This window comes from Delphinapterus leucas, chromosome 1, assembly GCF_059928025.1.
Source record: "Delphinapterus leucas isolate spDelLeu-1000000601 "Yukka" chromosome 1, BTC_Dleu_Yukka2, whole genome shotgun sequence".
In the NCBI taxonomy this organism is placed as follows: Eukaryota; Metazoa; Chordata; class Mammalia; order Artiodactyla; family Monodontidae; genus Delphinapterus; species Delphinapterus leucas.
In genome coordinates, this window is record NC_143129.1 from 91,737,211 (window position 1) to 91,752,213 (window position 15,003).

At 43.0% G+C, this 15,003-nt stretch overlaps 2 protein-coding genes across 7 annotated transcripts in view; one reads left to right on the forward strand and one right to left on the reverse strand.

Moving 5' to 3' along the window:
* Positions 1–15,003, forward strand: part of ST7L (suppression of tumorigenicity 7 like) — a 135,573-nt gene that overhangs the window by 73,603 nt on the left and 46,967 nt on the right. The window lies entirely within an intron of this gene.
* The window catches only part of WNT2B (Wnt family member 2B), a 22,023-nt gene continuing 7,020 nt past the window's right edge, over positions 1–15,003 (reverse strand). Inside the window, exons 3-5 of the mRNA XM_022584063.2 lie at positions 14,064–14,341; positions 13,098–13,362; positions 1–10,112 (exon numbers count right to left, since the gene is read on the reverse strand). Of these exons, the coding sequence (XP_022439771.1) occupies positions 9,883–10,112; positions 13,098–13,362; positions 14,064–14,341 (773 nt within the window). The 3' untranslated portion in view covers positions 1–9,882. The remainder of the gene's footprint in view (positions 10,113–13,097; positions 13,363–14,063; positions 14,342–15,003) is intronic.

Consider the following 15,003-nt stretch of genomic DNA (forward strand, 5'->3'; position numbering starts at 1 on the left):
TAGAAGGAGGTCTCTTTATTTTATTCTTTTTCAGATATCAGACATGAAAGACTTTCATCTTTACACATAAATGATGAAGTTCGTGTTTTTGTAAACAGCAGTATTCATTATGTTCATCTGAATAGTTTAGAATTTATTAAAAAATGAAGTGCTCCACAACTCAAGATTGAAATAAGAAATGTCACCCCTCAGATTTACATAGTAGCTGCCCTAAGACTAAAGCCTGCTATACTCATTCATTTTTATCTTTGTCTTTTATATCCTCTCATTCCTAATAATGACAGATTAATAAGGGCTAAGGACCATCCTGGTTTAGAAAATGGAAGTGTGATGTCAGAAGCAGAATGGGACAGCAAAGAGTTAGGACTAAAGAGTTTGGTACTAAAGAGTTAGGTACTCATGTACCTCTGTGGACATGTGAGAAAGAAAGGGAAAGAACCACTCAGAATTTCCCAGAGCCCACTGTTCATGTCAAAGCTGTACCCTGCAGTGACTGATTCTGAAAATATATCAGGTTAATTAAGAAAAATAATAAAAGTATATTGGATTAAGGTACTAAAATAAGCTGCCTTTTCCCTCTCTTCTAAGCTGAATTTTGCTGATCAATTCTGTATCCTGGATAATTCTACATTTTTACAGGGGGAACTGCCAAGATTTTCTCTCTAAACAACTGAAAAAGATTTCCTATCTTTATTGGGCTCAGTCAAGTATATGTACTGACTGGATCATTGGGGATATGACCTTGAAATACATATTAAAATATTTTTAAAAATAGGTACAGAACCTGTCCTTGGGGAGTTTATCCTGTTAGGCATGTAATCATTAGATATGGTAAAATGATGAAAGTATATTGAGTAGAAGAGCAGGCCCAAGGCTAGAGGGTCGAAGAATATACTGTTTTAACTCTGTGGCAGCAGAAGAAAGAAAGTGGGATGATTTGAACACAGACTTACAGGCAGAAGACCGCAGATCAGGCTCTGGAGTTAACTGGTAATTGTTACTTCTTTAGCAATTTATCTGAGCTTGCTATATCTTCTGGAATAAGTGGAAATTATTATTCTTTGGATAGATGAACAAAACATACATCTCCAAATAATGAATTAGATGCATGATGGTATCTTCCATTTCAGAAGTCTGATTAGTAGCATGCTGGTAAGGAGGCGCATTCATATTTCTGGGTTGTGAGGAGCCCACTCTCATCCATTCACCTGTGTTCCCATTTATACTAGGCTGTGTCTGCTAACATTAGGTCTCTAAAGAAAGACTTAGGTAAACTCCAGACCCCCTAAGTTCCTGTGAACTACCTCCTACTCCCATAGGACTTCAACGAAGATAATGAACACTGTTTTTTTAACTTTTATCTTTCACATGGCATTTAGAGTAATGATATCTCATTTGGTCTCAAGCTCCATATTGAATTATTTTCTAAAAAATTGCTTTGGAGCAGTAACTTTTCCCTCGTTGCTTAACCAGTCATACAAGTTGAGACTTATGTCTCTATGCCTGTTTTATAATAGCTGCTCTGGGAGAACAGATGAAAAATAATAAGTTAGTAAGATATTTTATGAGTATTGAGGTCCCTTCCATTCAGAAATGTAAATAAAATAACCAGCATGAGCAATCAGCTTATGTCAGATTCCATGGGTTTATGTTACATAGGGAAATTATAGTGCAACCTGAAACATGCTTCTTAATGAATTCATAGTGGTGTCACAGTTGAATGTAAACCCTTGAGCTTTTCCATTGTGAAGGGTTTCAGAAATCACCTTTTATAAACTGCCTAGGGGAGGAGGAAAATACCAAGATGATACCAACAAATGCTATCACTTAAATGGTTGCCTCCCTTCCAGCACTAACTAAATTGTGCCAGTTAAGTAAAGCAAAAATTTAAGATACTGCTCACCTTTTGGCTTATTCAATGTTCATAAATATAATTTTTATATATACATATATATGTATAAATGCATATATGTATATATACACACACACATACATTTCAATATTCTGTTTTTGAAAGTGGCACCAGGAAAATGCTGTGGAAGAACAGGGTTGCCCTTGCAGTTTTTGTCATCAGAGGTTAGGAAAGTTCAGTTCGGAAACTTGGCAGAAGCCCGATAAATAGCTCTGTTTTTACCTCCAACAAGTGCAAGAAGCCAGAGACCTAATTCGAAGTTTATGAAATCGGAATTTGTATCTTGTCTTTGGCTGTTGCTCTAGCACCCTGTAGTACACCAGAACTATCCTCTCACTTATTAGTAAACTGATTTTGCAGTCCCTAAAGCTCTTTCATAGCTCTCTTCCTATTCAGTATGGCCGCAGCTATGGTGAATGTGCTAGCCTCAAAAGTCCAGTATGCCAAACGGGATATAGGGGACCAGTCAAGTTTTAAGTTTGAGAGTCAGGGAAAGAATCATGTATTTTCTATTTTAAAGAATTCCTTTTTTACATTCTAATTTCTTAAGAGTTTGGCTTGATTTGTGTCAGGTTCTAGGCCCGTAAACCTACATTAATGCATCACAGTTCTGGATAGGATATTTGATATCTCTTATTTACCCCAGAACCTCAAATGATAGGGAACTGTGATTAATGATACTTAGCATTTTGTGGGTTTTACAGTGTAGCTGTCTTCTAGTCCCAGTATCTGTAACAAATGGACTCATCCTTGTGTTTTCCCATAGGTGCCCTGGTGTTTACTGACATAGATCAAGATGCTGTGTGGCTCTATAGGGGACTCTGAGCCATTTGACAGTCTAGGCACATGCAGTCACCTCACATTATTTAAGCCCTGATCTCAGCATTCTAATTTCTCTGTATTCTCCAGTGTATATAATATGTACTTGCTTGAAATTCCTTATATATTGCTTGCACATTCTTGCTTCTAAGTTTCAGCATAAACCAGTCCCTTCTATTTAGAATGCCTTCCTCTGTCTTCTCTCAACCAGGACATTCCTTATATTTTAAAAATCCAGCTCAAAAGCCACCTCCTATAGAAAGCCTGATTAATCTCATTCACCTGATTCCTTTATTCTGCGACTTCTGTTTCTCAGTGTTAAACTGTTTTGTCTCTTTGTAATTATTGCTTCTGTACATTGTCACCCAGCAAACATAACAGTTCTAGGAACGATGATCCTTCTGCATCCCCGTCTGTGTATTATACACAAACATTTTGAAGGCCTACTGACAACCTTTTCAATTTCCCCTGAGTTCTAGTCCACCTTCCGTACACTTTCCCTTTATTCATAGTTACATTCCTGGAGAAATGGGGTATATGTTCAGGGTTTGGCCTCCACCTTAGCATGTGTATGGCAGCCTGCTGAATAGGTCCCTACAATTGGGCAGGATTTAACCCTTTGGTTTGACAGTCTCTGCATTCTGTTCAGACACCTTCAAGAAGTAGACATGAGACCAGGAGTAGAGAAATTTCCACTGAAAGCTCAGTTAGCTTTTTATACAAGACCTCTGAAGCTGCTGTCGTCAGCAGCTCACTTGACACTCTCCTGCTCTAACTCTTTTCCAGGAGTCAGGGTTAGTTTAAGAAAAAGCCTCTTGCTAGAAGCCATGACCTCGTACTTTTATCCCCTCCATCTGGTGTGCGGCCTCATGGGGCTGTGCTGCTATGCAGGAGGTGAGCAGTGGAATTCTTTAGATGATGACTTCTGAGCCCACATGCGGAGGCAGTGGGGGTGGGAAGCGAGAACAGTGAGAGCCAAGATCGATGGACCAAAAAGTAAGGTTTGCTCTGGGAGAAATCCTAACTATAGGTAGACTGTTTTCATGAGGTGTTCTTCCCCTAGCTCAAGTGGGGGCCCAGGTCAGGGAGCTGTAGCATCCCAGATCTATGATTGATGAACATGGTGTTCCTGCAGTTTTCCTTTCTGCCTTCACAGTTGGGGTTCAGGAGTGGGATAGGTAGGATATGTGAGGGCTTATGCTGTCTCTAACGGAATGCATTCCAGGGTTGAACAGGGAAGGGTTCCCCTTACACACATCATCTCTTGGAGCTGCTTTGTCTCACTGTCTCAGACCTAAACAGAAGTCCAGATTTTGAATGAGGGTAGGAGGAGGGGTTGAGAGCAGCAAAAGTTTTTGATCAAGTGAAAATCTGCTGTCTGCCTCATCTTGCACGGGTTTCTCTGCAGGGTAGATACTCCTTGCTTTGGTGTAGATAAATAGCTTGTCTTGGCTAGAGGTCCCAGGACTTTTACTAGGCTGTGAGTAGGCATCTGGCCTGGGATAGGACAGTTTTTTTTTAAGCACTCTCATTCCCTGTTCTTACTTTCCTAGACCAGGAGTTGAGAGCATTTTTAAAAAGATTGAACTCTCAAAGGAAATTCTAATACATACTTTAAAAGCCCAAAGCTTTAATAACTTCCTCTCTTGGCTTCTCATGACTACTTCTGCTCTGTCTGCACATTTAGCATCCCTTTAAAAGGACTAGATAAAACTAAAACAAAAATTTAACTGTTAATCTGAAAAAGAAAAAAGGAATAGAAAGAATTAGGAACCAGAGCTGATTAAACATGGACCACTAAATGTAGTACAGTGATCATTTGGTGGTGGTGGTATTAGTGGCAGAAATGGCAAAAAGGGGGTTCATTGATGAGGTTAAGGAAGGCCTAAGCTGTTCCTTTTGTAAATTCTGCTCATGTATACTCTCCTAGGATATTTTGTATCAATTTCTGTCCTAAAGGTGCTGGGATTCTTGTGCCTCCAGCCCTAGGCACCCTCAGTCTTTGAGGAGAACACACAGGATTTGAAGTCAGAAGCCCTTGGTTTGAGTTCTGGCTGAGCCACTCAGTATCCACAGGACTTTGGACAAATCACAGAGCCTCTCTGAATGGCACCTGTACAATGAGCATAATTCCTATCACAGGGTTGGTGAGACAATTACATATAAGCTAAAGTGTTTATACATGAAAAACCTTTTTATAAATATCACAGTTATTCTTGGGGAAGCCCCACCTTGAAAGTTGTCAAATAGAACAGCTGTGGATTAAACTATCTTTTTTATTCACTCAGCTTAGCTTTTCTGTTTGGTCAGGTCTGCTTACCGGGGTTGATGGTGTTAAGTAGTCATCCAATTTTGGCTTCTTTTGGCCAAAGAGAGAGAACTCCCATGCCCAGCTGCTCTATCCATAGACTCGTAGGCAGAATGGAAGTGAGCAAAGGCAAATTTTAAGCCAGAACAGTTCAGAGTTAGGGGACAAAAGGGAGAATGCTTACCTTGCTTTCTCAAATCCAGGATGACTAAAACATCTTAAGTAAATGAGGAAGGACCACAGAGATGCTCAGAGATCATTTAAGCCATAAATGGGAAGTGGAAAAACGTACCTATACCCTCTCTTTTATCACTTTGACCTCTGGGGTCAGGGACAGGTATATTACTGACACCTCACTGGCCGTTACTTGAAACCTGCCAATCACCAGCTTCTGGGAAAGCTCAGTCTAGTGCAGCAACTGTGACACATTTACCCTAGTAAAGCCACTGCTTGCTCCCCTCTAGTGCCTTTCTCTTGTGGAGATCATCTCTGCAACCTAAAGCTATCCTGTTTTCTAACCTAGTAAGAGTTAAAAACAACAGGTCATGAGCAGGAGGCCTGATAATCGTACCTCGTGCAGTCATAGGAGACTGCCCTATCATTCATAGCATGTAGGACACGAATTGCACTCTTTCCAGCGTGAACCAGCCATGAGAAGTTCTACAGTCTCAGCCACTCTGCCTGGGTGGGAATTGTCCACTGTTGATCTCTTCTCTCCATGCCCTTTCTGTATCCTTCTCCTGCCACCTCCCAGAGGGGTGCCAGTCCCCAAACCAACAGCTGCCTGCATGTTGATAATTTTATAATATTCCTTGGTTATAGCTGAACCCCTGTTACTGGTATGAGTTTTGAAGTGTTTGATTGAAATCTAGTTGCTTTTTTCTTTTTTTTGTTGGGGAGGAGGATGACTAGTACCCATATGCAGCCTGAGATATTTGTATATATATATCCTCACGGTTGTGTACAGGCTGATAGGAAGGGCAGAGTGAAAAGGAAACATCTCTTTCTTGTTTTCCAACGTTGCTTCAAAGATGCCCAACCCCCATAGAAGCAGGCAGTTCCCAAGTGGAGGGTGGGGGCAGAGGCCTCCACCAAGGCCATCAATAACCAGGTGTGAGCTACAGGTCTCTGCATAATGTGAAGCTCTCCCGTATTTCATTTCTGAACCAGGGGGCGGCTCTGCAGGATTGCTTACGGAGAGCTCTGTGTCTGGCACCTCTCTCCACAAGGCCCAGGCGCCCAGGGTCCCACCGACCTGCCCAGGAATGCATTACATTGTTCTCTGGTGCTGTAATTTGGCTGCAGGCTGCATCTAGGCCTCCCAGGGATGAGAAACATACTCTCCCTGCCTTCCTCCCTTGGGTTTCTGCCCTGTGACCACTGAGGGCATTTAAATAAAACCTCAGAAAGGCTGAGGGGGAAAAAATCCTTGTTATCTTTCTTATATTAAGCCATGGAGAAATCAAGGTCCTGAGTGGGTCTGAGAATTTGGCGAAGGACTTAGTGGTTGGTGTGCTTGCTAAGGGAGGTGAGAGAAAGGGAAGAAATTACTCTCTGTAACAGGGAGGAAGAAGACTGAGGCAGTGAGTGGTCAAGGAGTCAGACCTACAAGACTTTGCAGACCCTCAGGGCCAGGCAATGTTTGATTCTTTTAAATAATCTGAAGTCCCTGATTTCATTTTTCTAGTATCACTCTAAGGAAGAGTATGGATTTATGCTATTATTCAAGGCCAGCAATAATACAGATTGGCTTTTATCTGCAGGACTATGTTAAGGCTGGCATTCTTACTTTTACATAAGAGAAATTGGCTATAGGCTGTGCAGCTGAGGTACTTAAGTCTTGTGCCCTCTCTAAAAGATTCTAAGATCCTTAAAGGATAATGTCTTTTAACTTAATTTGTATCCAAACAGCATTTTCTGCAATGCATTATACATAAATATTAAAAGCTAAAAGAAATGAAGACCAACAGGAAGGAGTGAAACAGAGGTGGCAGGCTAAGAGCCTGCTGATCTGAGGGACAGGCCTCTATTGAGCAGAGGAGAGATGGGCAAGGGGGAGATTAGAGGCAGTGAGTGAGTAGCAGCAGAACTAAATGGGGCCCTGACTGCACCAAATAAAGTTCTCATTTTGCTGCTTGTTCCAAATTAGTTTCTGTTTGTATAGTGCAGAATGGATGCCAGTTGTGTAAAGCCAGTCGGAATGCAGAGGCAAGCTAAGGAATAAGAGGAAAAATTAATTGCTTGGCCATTATTCTTTTTGGGAGCCACATAGCCTCTGTAATGGGGCTTACATGGACCTCTTTTCTCTTACTATCCACCTCACTTTTCAGACCTCTCACTCTCTGGACAGCTTGCTGTTCTCTTAACCATTTATAGGAAATTGCAAAACTTGGTCTTTATGAACTAGAACTTGGAGCCCAGGGAAAAGCACAGAGCAGTATGAGATGCCAGAAGAGGCCCGATTCCTTCCACAGGGTAAGAACCAAGAAAAAATAAGATAATAGAACACAGGTAGATTTAGCTCAGGTTGATTTCCCATGGAAGGCCTAGGCTATCATTTATGTGGTAACTTGGATAACCTTGTAAGAGCTGAAGCTAACTGGGACCTGAGAGCTCTTCCCAGTGGCCCAGCATACAAGACAGCATCCTTTTGTAATTCATTCAGCTCTATTCTTGAGTTCAGACTGACTGTGAGCCCCTTACCCTTCCACTACCTTAGTGCTTTCCTCCTCTTAATCCTAGCTCAAGATGTCAGAAACTCTTCTTTTCCCCTCCCATTTCCCCCCCTCCCTAATCCCACCATTGGCTCATCAGTTATCCAGTTGACTCCACTCTGCAAGGAAGACATTCCCCTGGCCTGACTCACTCAGTCCTATTTCTCCACAGGAATCCCCTCACCGCAGACCACAAGGGCCCTGACTAGTTCATGTTTTGTGTTAATGGATGTGAAACTGGAGCAAACCCCCTCACCAAAAGAAAAACCACCCTAAACTCTCCCACATAGGTCTCAGCAGGTTACACAAATATTAGTCCTATCATCCAAATAAATCTGCCCCCACGGCCCAGAGCTATAGCACCCCCATCCTCTTGCTGCCTGTGCGGAGTAAAGCTGCTCCACAAACATGTGAGGACCCCAAGGGGTGCTGGAGAGGAACTCGGGAAAGGAAAGTGGCCTATATTCAGAACTCCTTGTGTAGGCTCCTTAATATACAGCCTGCTGTCAATACCTTATAGTCCTGAACTGAAGATTCTGAGAGAAGTCAGGATGGGCTAGACCAGTTACAGGCTTTGGTAAGAGGGTCTGTTGGCTGGAGTTTGAGGCATAATTAAAACTCAATATCTGATATAAGTTTGTACCCTCATTTTAGAGGTGAGAAGATAGAGGCTCAGAGAATTTGGGTATCTTTCTCAAAATATCAAAAACAGTAACTGGCACAGCTGAGATTTCAACCCAGGTCTGTCATAACTGCAAATTTCTATACCACTCTTCTCCTTTAAAATATCAACAGGCAAGAGATAACCACTGTCCAAGTCATATAAAAATAGGACATCATGATTTTGGGGACTCTTGTGTCCTGCCCTCTAGCTTACTAAGCCTGCTATCTCTGGAGACTCTACCACTACAAGCTTAGTTAGGCAGTGGGTAGTAGCACAGAAGGAACTCGCCAATTTAAGCCAAATGCGGATTGAAGGATAATAATCACGACTTGGAAAGTCACTAAATAAAGATTTGTTGAATAAATGAGGAAAGGTTGTCTTCTAAGCTGTTTACCACTTTGGCCCCAAGACCCAGCTCGCCTTCCTTCTGTAACCACTGGTTCCTGCTCCCAGCTTTAAAGGCTAGGATCCTCTCCTAAAAATTGCCAAAGCCAGCGATCTCTACCTGCCTAGTATACACTAATGCCTCATGTGGGCCTTTGAGATCAGGCTTGTTACCCTCTCCCATGCTCCGTGAGTCACATATCTTTTACTTGGTGTTTCCCAAACCTGGCTGCCCACCAGAATGATGCGTGGAAAGTTTAAAAAAGTAAAAATCCCAAGGCCTAGGCAGACCTACTAAATTACTCTTTCTTAGGAGTGTTATACAGTATTCTAATGATCTGTTTGTTCGGCATGGCATGACACTGCATGCCACTCAGTTTGTACAGTCAGCAAGTGAGCAAAAGAGGCAGTGCTGGCTGATACAGGTTGAAAAGGAGAGATTAGAAGAGAATGTTTGTTTGTATAGTTATATAATTCTTTTCTCCTACAAAACGCAGCAGTTTATAAACATAATAGCATGAGAATGGAACTTGTCTGCTATGGCTAACTCTTATCTAGCAATCCCAGGCTCTTGATAATGGAAGAATGTTTCAGCCTATGAGTTTCTTTTGGGGTACCAGGCAGTTAGCTCACACTGACCCAGGGAAGAGATATGTGGTTTCATCTCTGTCCCATCTACCCTCAGCCAGGTAGGAAAAAAAGAAGTTCTCTCCAGGTATCCTTTCTCTTGCACACACAACATGTGTCAGGAAGCCAATGCAAGGGAAAGGAAAAATGAACCTTGACCATGTGCTTTAGTGCAACTCATATCTCTCTGAAGACTCCTACCTCTTCCACTCTGCCTTCTAACCTCCAGAGTGGGGAGTCAGGGAGCCGCTCAGTTTTTTACATCCCCTGTCAGCTCCTTCCCAGGGCTAAGGAACCAGCTAGGACACCAGAGTCCCTCTGGAGTACTTTACAAGTCCTTAAATAGAAGCTGTAGCAGCCCAGAGTTGAGGATGGAGGAAGGTGTGCATGCAAAGGTCTTGTGCTTTTGAGTCAGGAGGTTTGAAGTGGAGGGATGAGTGAGGTATTTATATGTTCAGGTCTGATCCAGCCACTCTGCCTTCTTGGGGGCCTTGCAAGTATGGACATCCACAGTGTTTCTGCACTCCTTGCACCGCACAGCACAGCACCAGTGGAATTTGCACTCACACTGGGTGACACGGGTAACTCGAGTTGTGTCATACCCTCGACCGCAGCACATGATTTCACAACCATCTGTCCCTTTAGATGTCTTGCTACAGACTCGGCCTGCGGTGCCTAGGGAACCTGGGTTGGGGAAGAGAGAGAGTGAGAACCAAGTTACCTCTTACTTCAGCCACTCTGGGTTCCCTTACCACATCCTCATGAGGAAACCATAAAGAATCCCTTTTCCTGAAAATACACCCACTAGCCAAAATGATCATCTCCTTACTGCCCTCTGTACCAGGCTTGTTTCTTCCCACTATCAAGGCTCCCCAAAGACCATTGACTTTTCCTGCAATGTCCTCCCTGCCAATACACATCTCCATATCCCCTTCAAAACTTAGCCTTAAAATGTCATAATTGTTAAAGCTGGGTGAAGGTTCTCTACTTTATGTTTGAAATTTTCTATAATAAAAAGTTAAAATAAAAAACTTAGCCTATAATTTACCTTTTCTAAGAAGCCTTGTTACAACTCTGATCCAGTTACCATTTGTTAATATTTCGGTCCTTAGTTTATATTTCATTAAGTTATACTATACAAGAAAGTAGTATAGCATGGCCATTAAAAATTTAATGCATGTGCCTCATGTCAAATTGTCTAGGATTAAAACCTAATTCTGCACTTCTTAGTTGTGTGATCTAGCAAGTTAGTTGATCTCTCTGGGCTTTAGTTTTTCTTATAATAGCACCTAACTCAGTAGATAGTTATATCTATAATCTCTGATCAACTGAGGGGGCGAACTGATAAGCATTACTGGCAGGAGGCTTCTCCCTAAGGAATTCCTAAAGAATATCCCTTGCCTTCTTACCCCTTATGGTAGGAACCCTTGAAGGGTAGGGATTGTGTTATTCCCCCTGCACAGAGAATGCTCACAACCTCACAACCTGACTGATTTTTGCAAAAGAGATGCTGCCAACAGATCACAAAATCATAGCATTTTAGATGGAATGGATCCTAGAGAATATCTACTTCACCTCTTTCCCAGAGATGGGAACATAACTAGCCTGGGGGTTCAAGAAGGGTATGAATAAATTAACTGATTTCTATAGCAGTAGTCTCCACATTCCACTGAATATGGATAGAAAATGCTAGTACTTCTATATTTGTTTTTGGGCTCATCAATTTAAAATATCTACTTTGTATGTATGTTTTATAATGTACATTTTAGTACAATGAAACATAGATATAATTCATAAGTAAATATACATATATTGGAGGCACATGTTCAGATTTTTTTTTAATGATAGGAGTACACAAGCCAAAATGTTAAGAGACCACTGCTCTAGAGTGTAGGCTGACTAGGTCTACTATATATGTTATCCGCCTGATTTCAAGGGCTAGGTCTTAACGTCATTCTCTTGTGCACCAGAAGCCTCTTCTACGCTCTGGAGCCAAGCAATCCAATGTAGTAGCCACTAGCCAAATATGGTCATTTAGATTAAGTTAATGAAAATTAAATAAATTTTAATACTTAGCTCCTCAGTCACACTAGCTACATTTCAAGTGCTGAACAATCACATGTTACTAAGTGGCTACTGTACTGGAGAGCACAGATGTAGAATATTTCTATCATCACAGAAAGTTCAATGGGACAGTACTGCTTTGGAGGGAATTCCTGGCTCCATACTCCCTTCTGGGATGACTTGTACCCTTTGAATTCCAGGCTCCACTGTGGGTTTTATGAGACCTATGTTATGCCTCTGAGAACAACCAACACACATATGACTCATCCTCCCTCCTAACTCCAAAGATCCTTCCCCAAAGGTGCATTTTAGGATGACAGCATAGGCTTACACCCTGGATGTTGTGGAATTATTTCTAGGCATTTAGAGAGTAGCCCTCTGAATTATACCACATGGGAAGAAAACAAACTTAGTGGCAGGAAATCACCAGGAGAATCAGAAGTGCTTTCTTAGCATTTTTTCTCCTAGCACCCTTCAAAGTACACAAACTACTTTCTCTGTGTCTTGGGTAGAGCCCCACCCTGTTTCTGTGCCCAGTTTTGCTCCAAGCTAATTGCTTCTCCAGGAAGGACACTGATAGGTGAAAACAAATAGTTTGGAAGACAGCTAAGGGTTTTGGCTTCCCCTTACCGAGGTCCTGACTGCTGAGACTACAGAGAAGAGTCTGGGAGCCCATAACAATAACCAGGGGAAGAACAGTTCTGTTGCATAGCAGGTTGTTCCTAGTTTAACCTATCTGAACCTGAAATATGAGCCAAGATGGTTAGCTTCCACTCTTTTAGGGGAACACCACATCACCTTCCAGCATTCCCAAGAATTCCACCACAAATATATGGAACAGATTCAAGAATGATTTGCTGCTTTCTGCTGATGGTTAGCCTTTGGTAGGGATCTCCTCCCTCCTTGCTTCCTCAACTCCATTTTAGAATTTTCAGTGGCAGCACACTGGATAAGCCCTTTCAAGGTCATTCATGGTGTATTTCCTACTACCTTTCTGTCTTTAATCTTCCTTACCCAAAACCTTCACTCAGATTAATCTGCTCTCTGTTCCCAGAACAGATCATGTGCTTTCCCACCTACCACTCTACTCACATGTAGAGAATATCCACCTGTTCTTCTCTCTAGCTATCCAGATAATCCCCACACTTTAAGAAACAGCTTAAATTCCGCATTTTCAAGTAAACTTTTCTTAATTTCTCTCTTTTGCAGTTGCATTTGTCTACCTGTTATATCTCATTTCTTTAGCTAGATTGTAAAGAGCCAAAACTTAGTCTGTATCTTATGCTTCTGTATAGCCCATACATTGTTTGGTACTGAAATGGGTGATTGACTTAAACATTCACTTAGTAGTACCTACTATATCCCAGATGCTGGGAATATAAAGGAGTGATAGATGACCTCAGGCCTCAAGGAGCTCAGTGTCTTCTCCTCTCTAGGCAGCTTTGGGCCTGGCAGACTGAGGCATAAATCAACAATCTTATTACAAGGTTTTCACGTCTGACTGGCTTCTCCAACCTCCTTCCCTAACTCCTGAAACCGTGATTAACTAGAGGTGCCTGCACTAAAAATCAGGGCTCCATGTTTCTACCTACTTTCCTTACTCACCTGCAGCCTTGTCCAAGACGCAGTAGTCTGGAGAGTTGTCAAAGTAGACAAGGTCAGTCCGGGTAGCACGGCGATAGCCTTGGCGGGCTGCTGTGAAGTTTGCGCCATCCTGGGTGGCCGTTACCTGCACAGCCCCATCATAGCGCCGCCGCAGGTAATCACCTGTGCGGCGGAAGTCTGAGAGTGCACGCCAGCAGGTGCGCAGAGTACAGGAGCCACTCACGCCATGGCACTTACACTCCAGCTTCAGAAACCGCCGCACAGCCTGGGAGGTGGGGAGGCAGGTAAGGGAAAGGCAGCCAGTCAGGGTACTTTATGGTCATCCCTAGGACTAAAAGCATGAGTGCCCTGAGGTCTGCTGGTCCTGGGCCTGGTTGGCTAGTGGAGCCATCGGTTGTCCTCTCCCCAGTCAGATTCCACCCATTCTTCCCGATCAAATTCAAGAACCTCTTTTTCCAGGAAACCTTCCTAGACCAACAGTGCTCTCCTTTTCATGATAGCCCATTTGAACTTTAAAGCCCCAGGATTCTGTTCATAATTATGGCACATCCTCTACTTTTCATGTGTTTTAGAGTTCAAGGTACCATGCCTTCTGCTTTTGTTGCATGTCATTTTCCAGCACAGTACTAGGCCAGTATAGGAAGTGCTCAAAGACCAGTGCACTGACTAGAACAAGCTTTTATCCTCCTCAGACTTTAGGAGGTGATTCTTTTTTTCTTAAAAAGTTATTTCCCTTCTTTTCTCCACCTTTCCCTAATTTCCACCTATGTGAAGATTCTTTATGCTCCAGGTTGAACCTAGGCATTCCTAAGGTCCCTTGCACTTACTGCTCCTGTTCCAGGGGTTGGGGCTTTTGGAAGTAATCCAGAAGCCTTCAGTGCTTCCACCTTCACATTTACTCCATGATCATACATACTGGCCACTCCCAGCCAATATGAATGTACATGCACAGACATGAGTACTGACCGTGCGACCACAGCGATTGTTATGTAAGTTCATGAGAGCCCGTGCATCCTTAAGCCTCTTCTCCTTGGCATCCACGAAGGCTTTGGCAAAACGAACACCATAGTGGATGTTGTCACTGCAGCCACCCCAGTCAAAGTCCCCACGTTGGTCATGATGTCGGCCACGGGTGTAGGGGTCACAGCTGCACACACTCAGTTCACCCTGGCTACAGGCACGAGTGATAGCATGGACCACCCCTGCTGATGAGATGGCATATACAAATGCTGCCTCCCGGCTACCTAGAGAGAGAAAGGTAGAAGTGTGTTTCAGGAAAGAGGCCCTTGTCTGTCCCCTTCTTTAGCCCACACAACCTTCAACTCTGAAACCTCTTCTCCTTTTCTTTCTCAGGGCAACCCCTGTACCTCCTTTATTCAAGGTACCCTTCCCTTCCAAGAGCTTTCCCCAGTGAATCTGACCTCTTCCCCTCAGCCCTCACAACTCTCTATGCACTTCTTTGTATGTCTGACCTCTTGGGCTGACCTGTACTCCTGTTTCCTTCCAAACTCCCTGGGTCCATCCATTGAAAAGTTTCACAGTGAATCATTCCCTCCCACTGAGTGCCAACCCCGGCTTAGCAAAGCCAGCCTTAGTCCACATTCCAGGCCTTTTCAGGCCCACTCTGCTGGACAGTTCCCCTACAATGGAGACCCCAGCCCAGGGGTCATCGTATTTGAAGAGATATGCTACTTTCCCCAGCCTGCTTTCTTCCTTCCCTGCTCTTGGGGATTGATGAATCATCATCACTCTTGTCCCTCTGACACCTCCACATTCTCATCTCATTCCCTTTCTGCTAGTTTACTGTTTAGCTCTGCTTAGCTCTTTTGCTGAGCCAGGTCCAAGCCGCTGACTCTCCAAATATTTACATATCACCTTTCTGTTTATTCCTTGCTCCAATTATTAT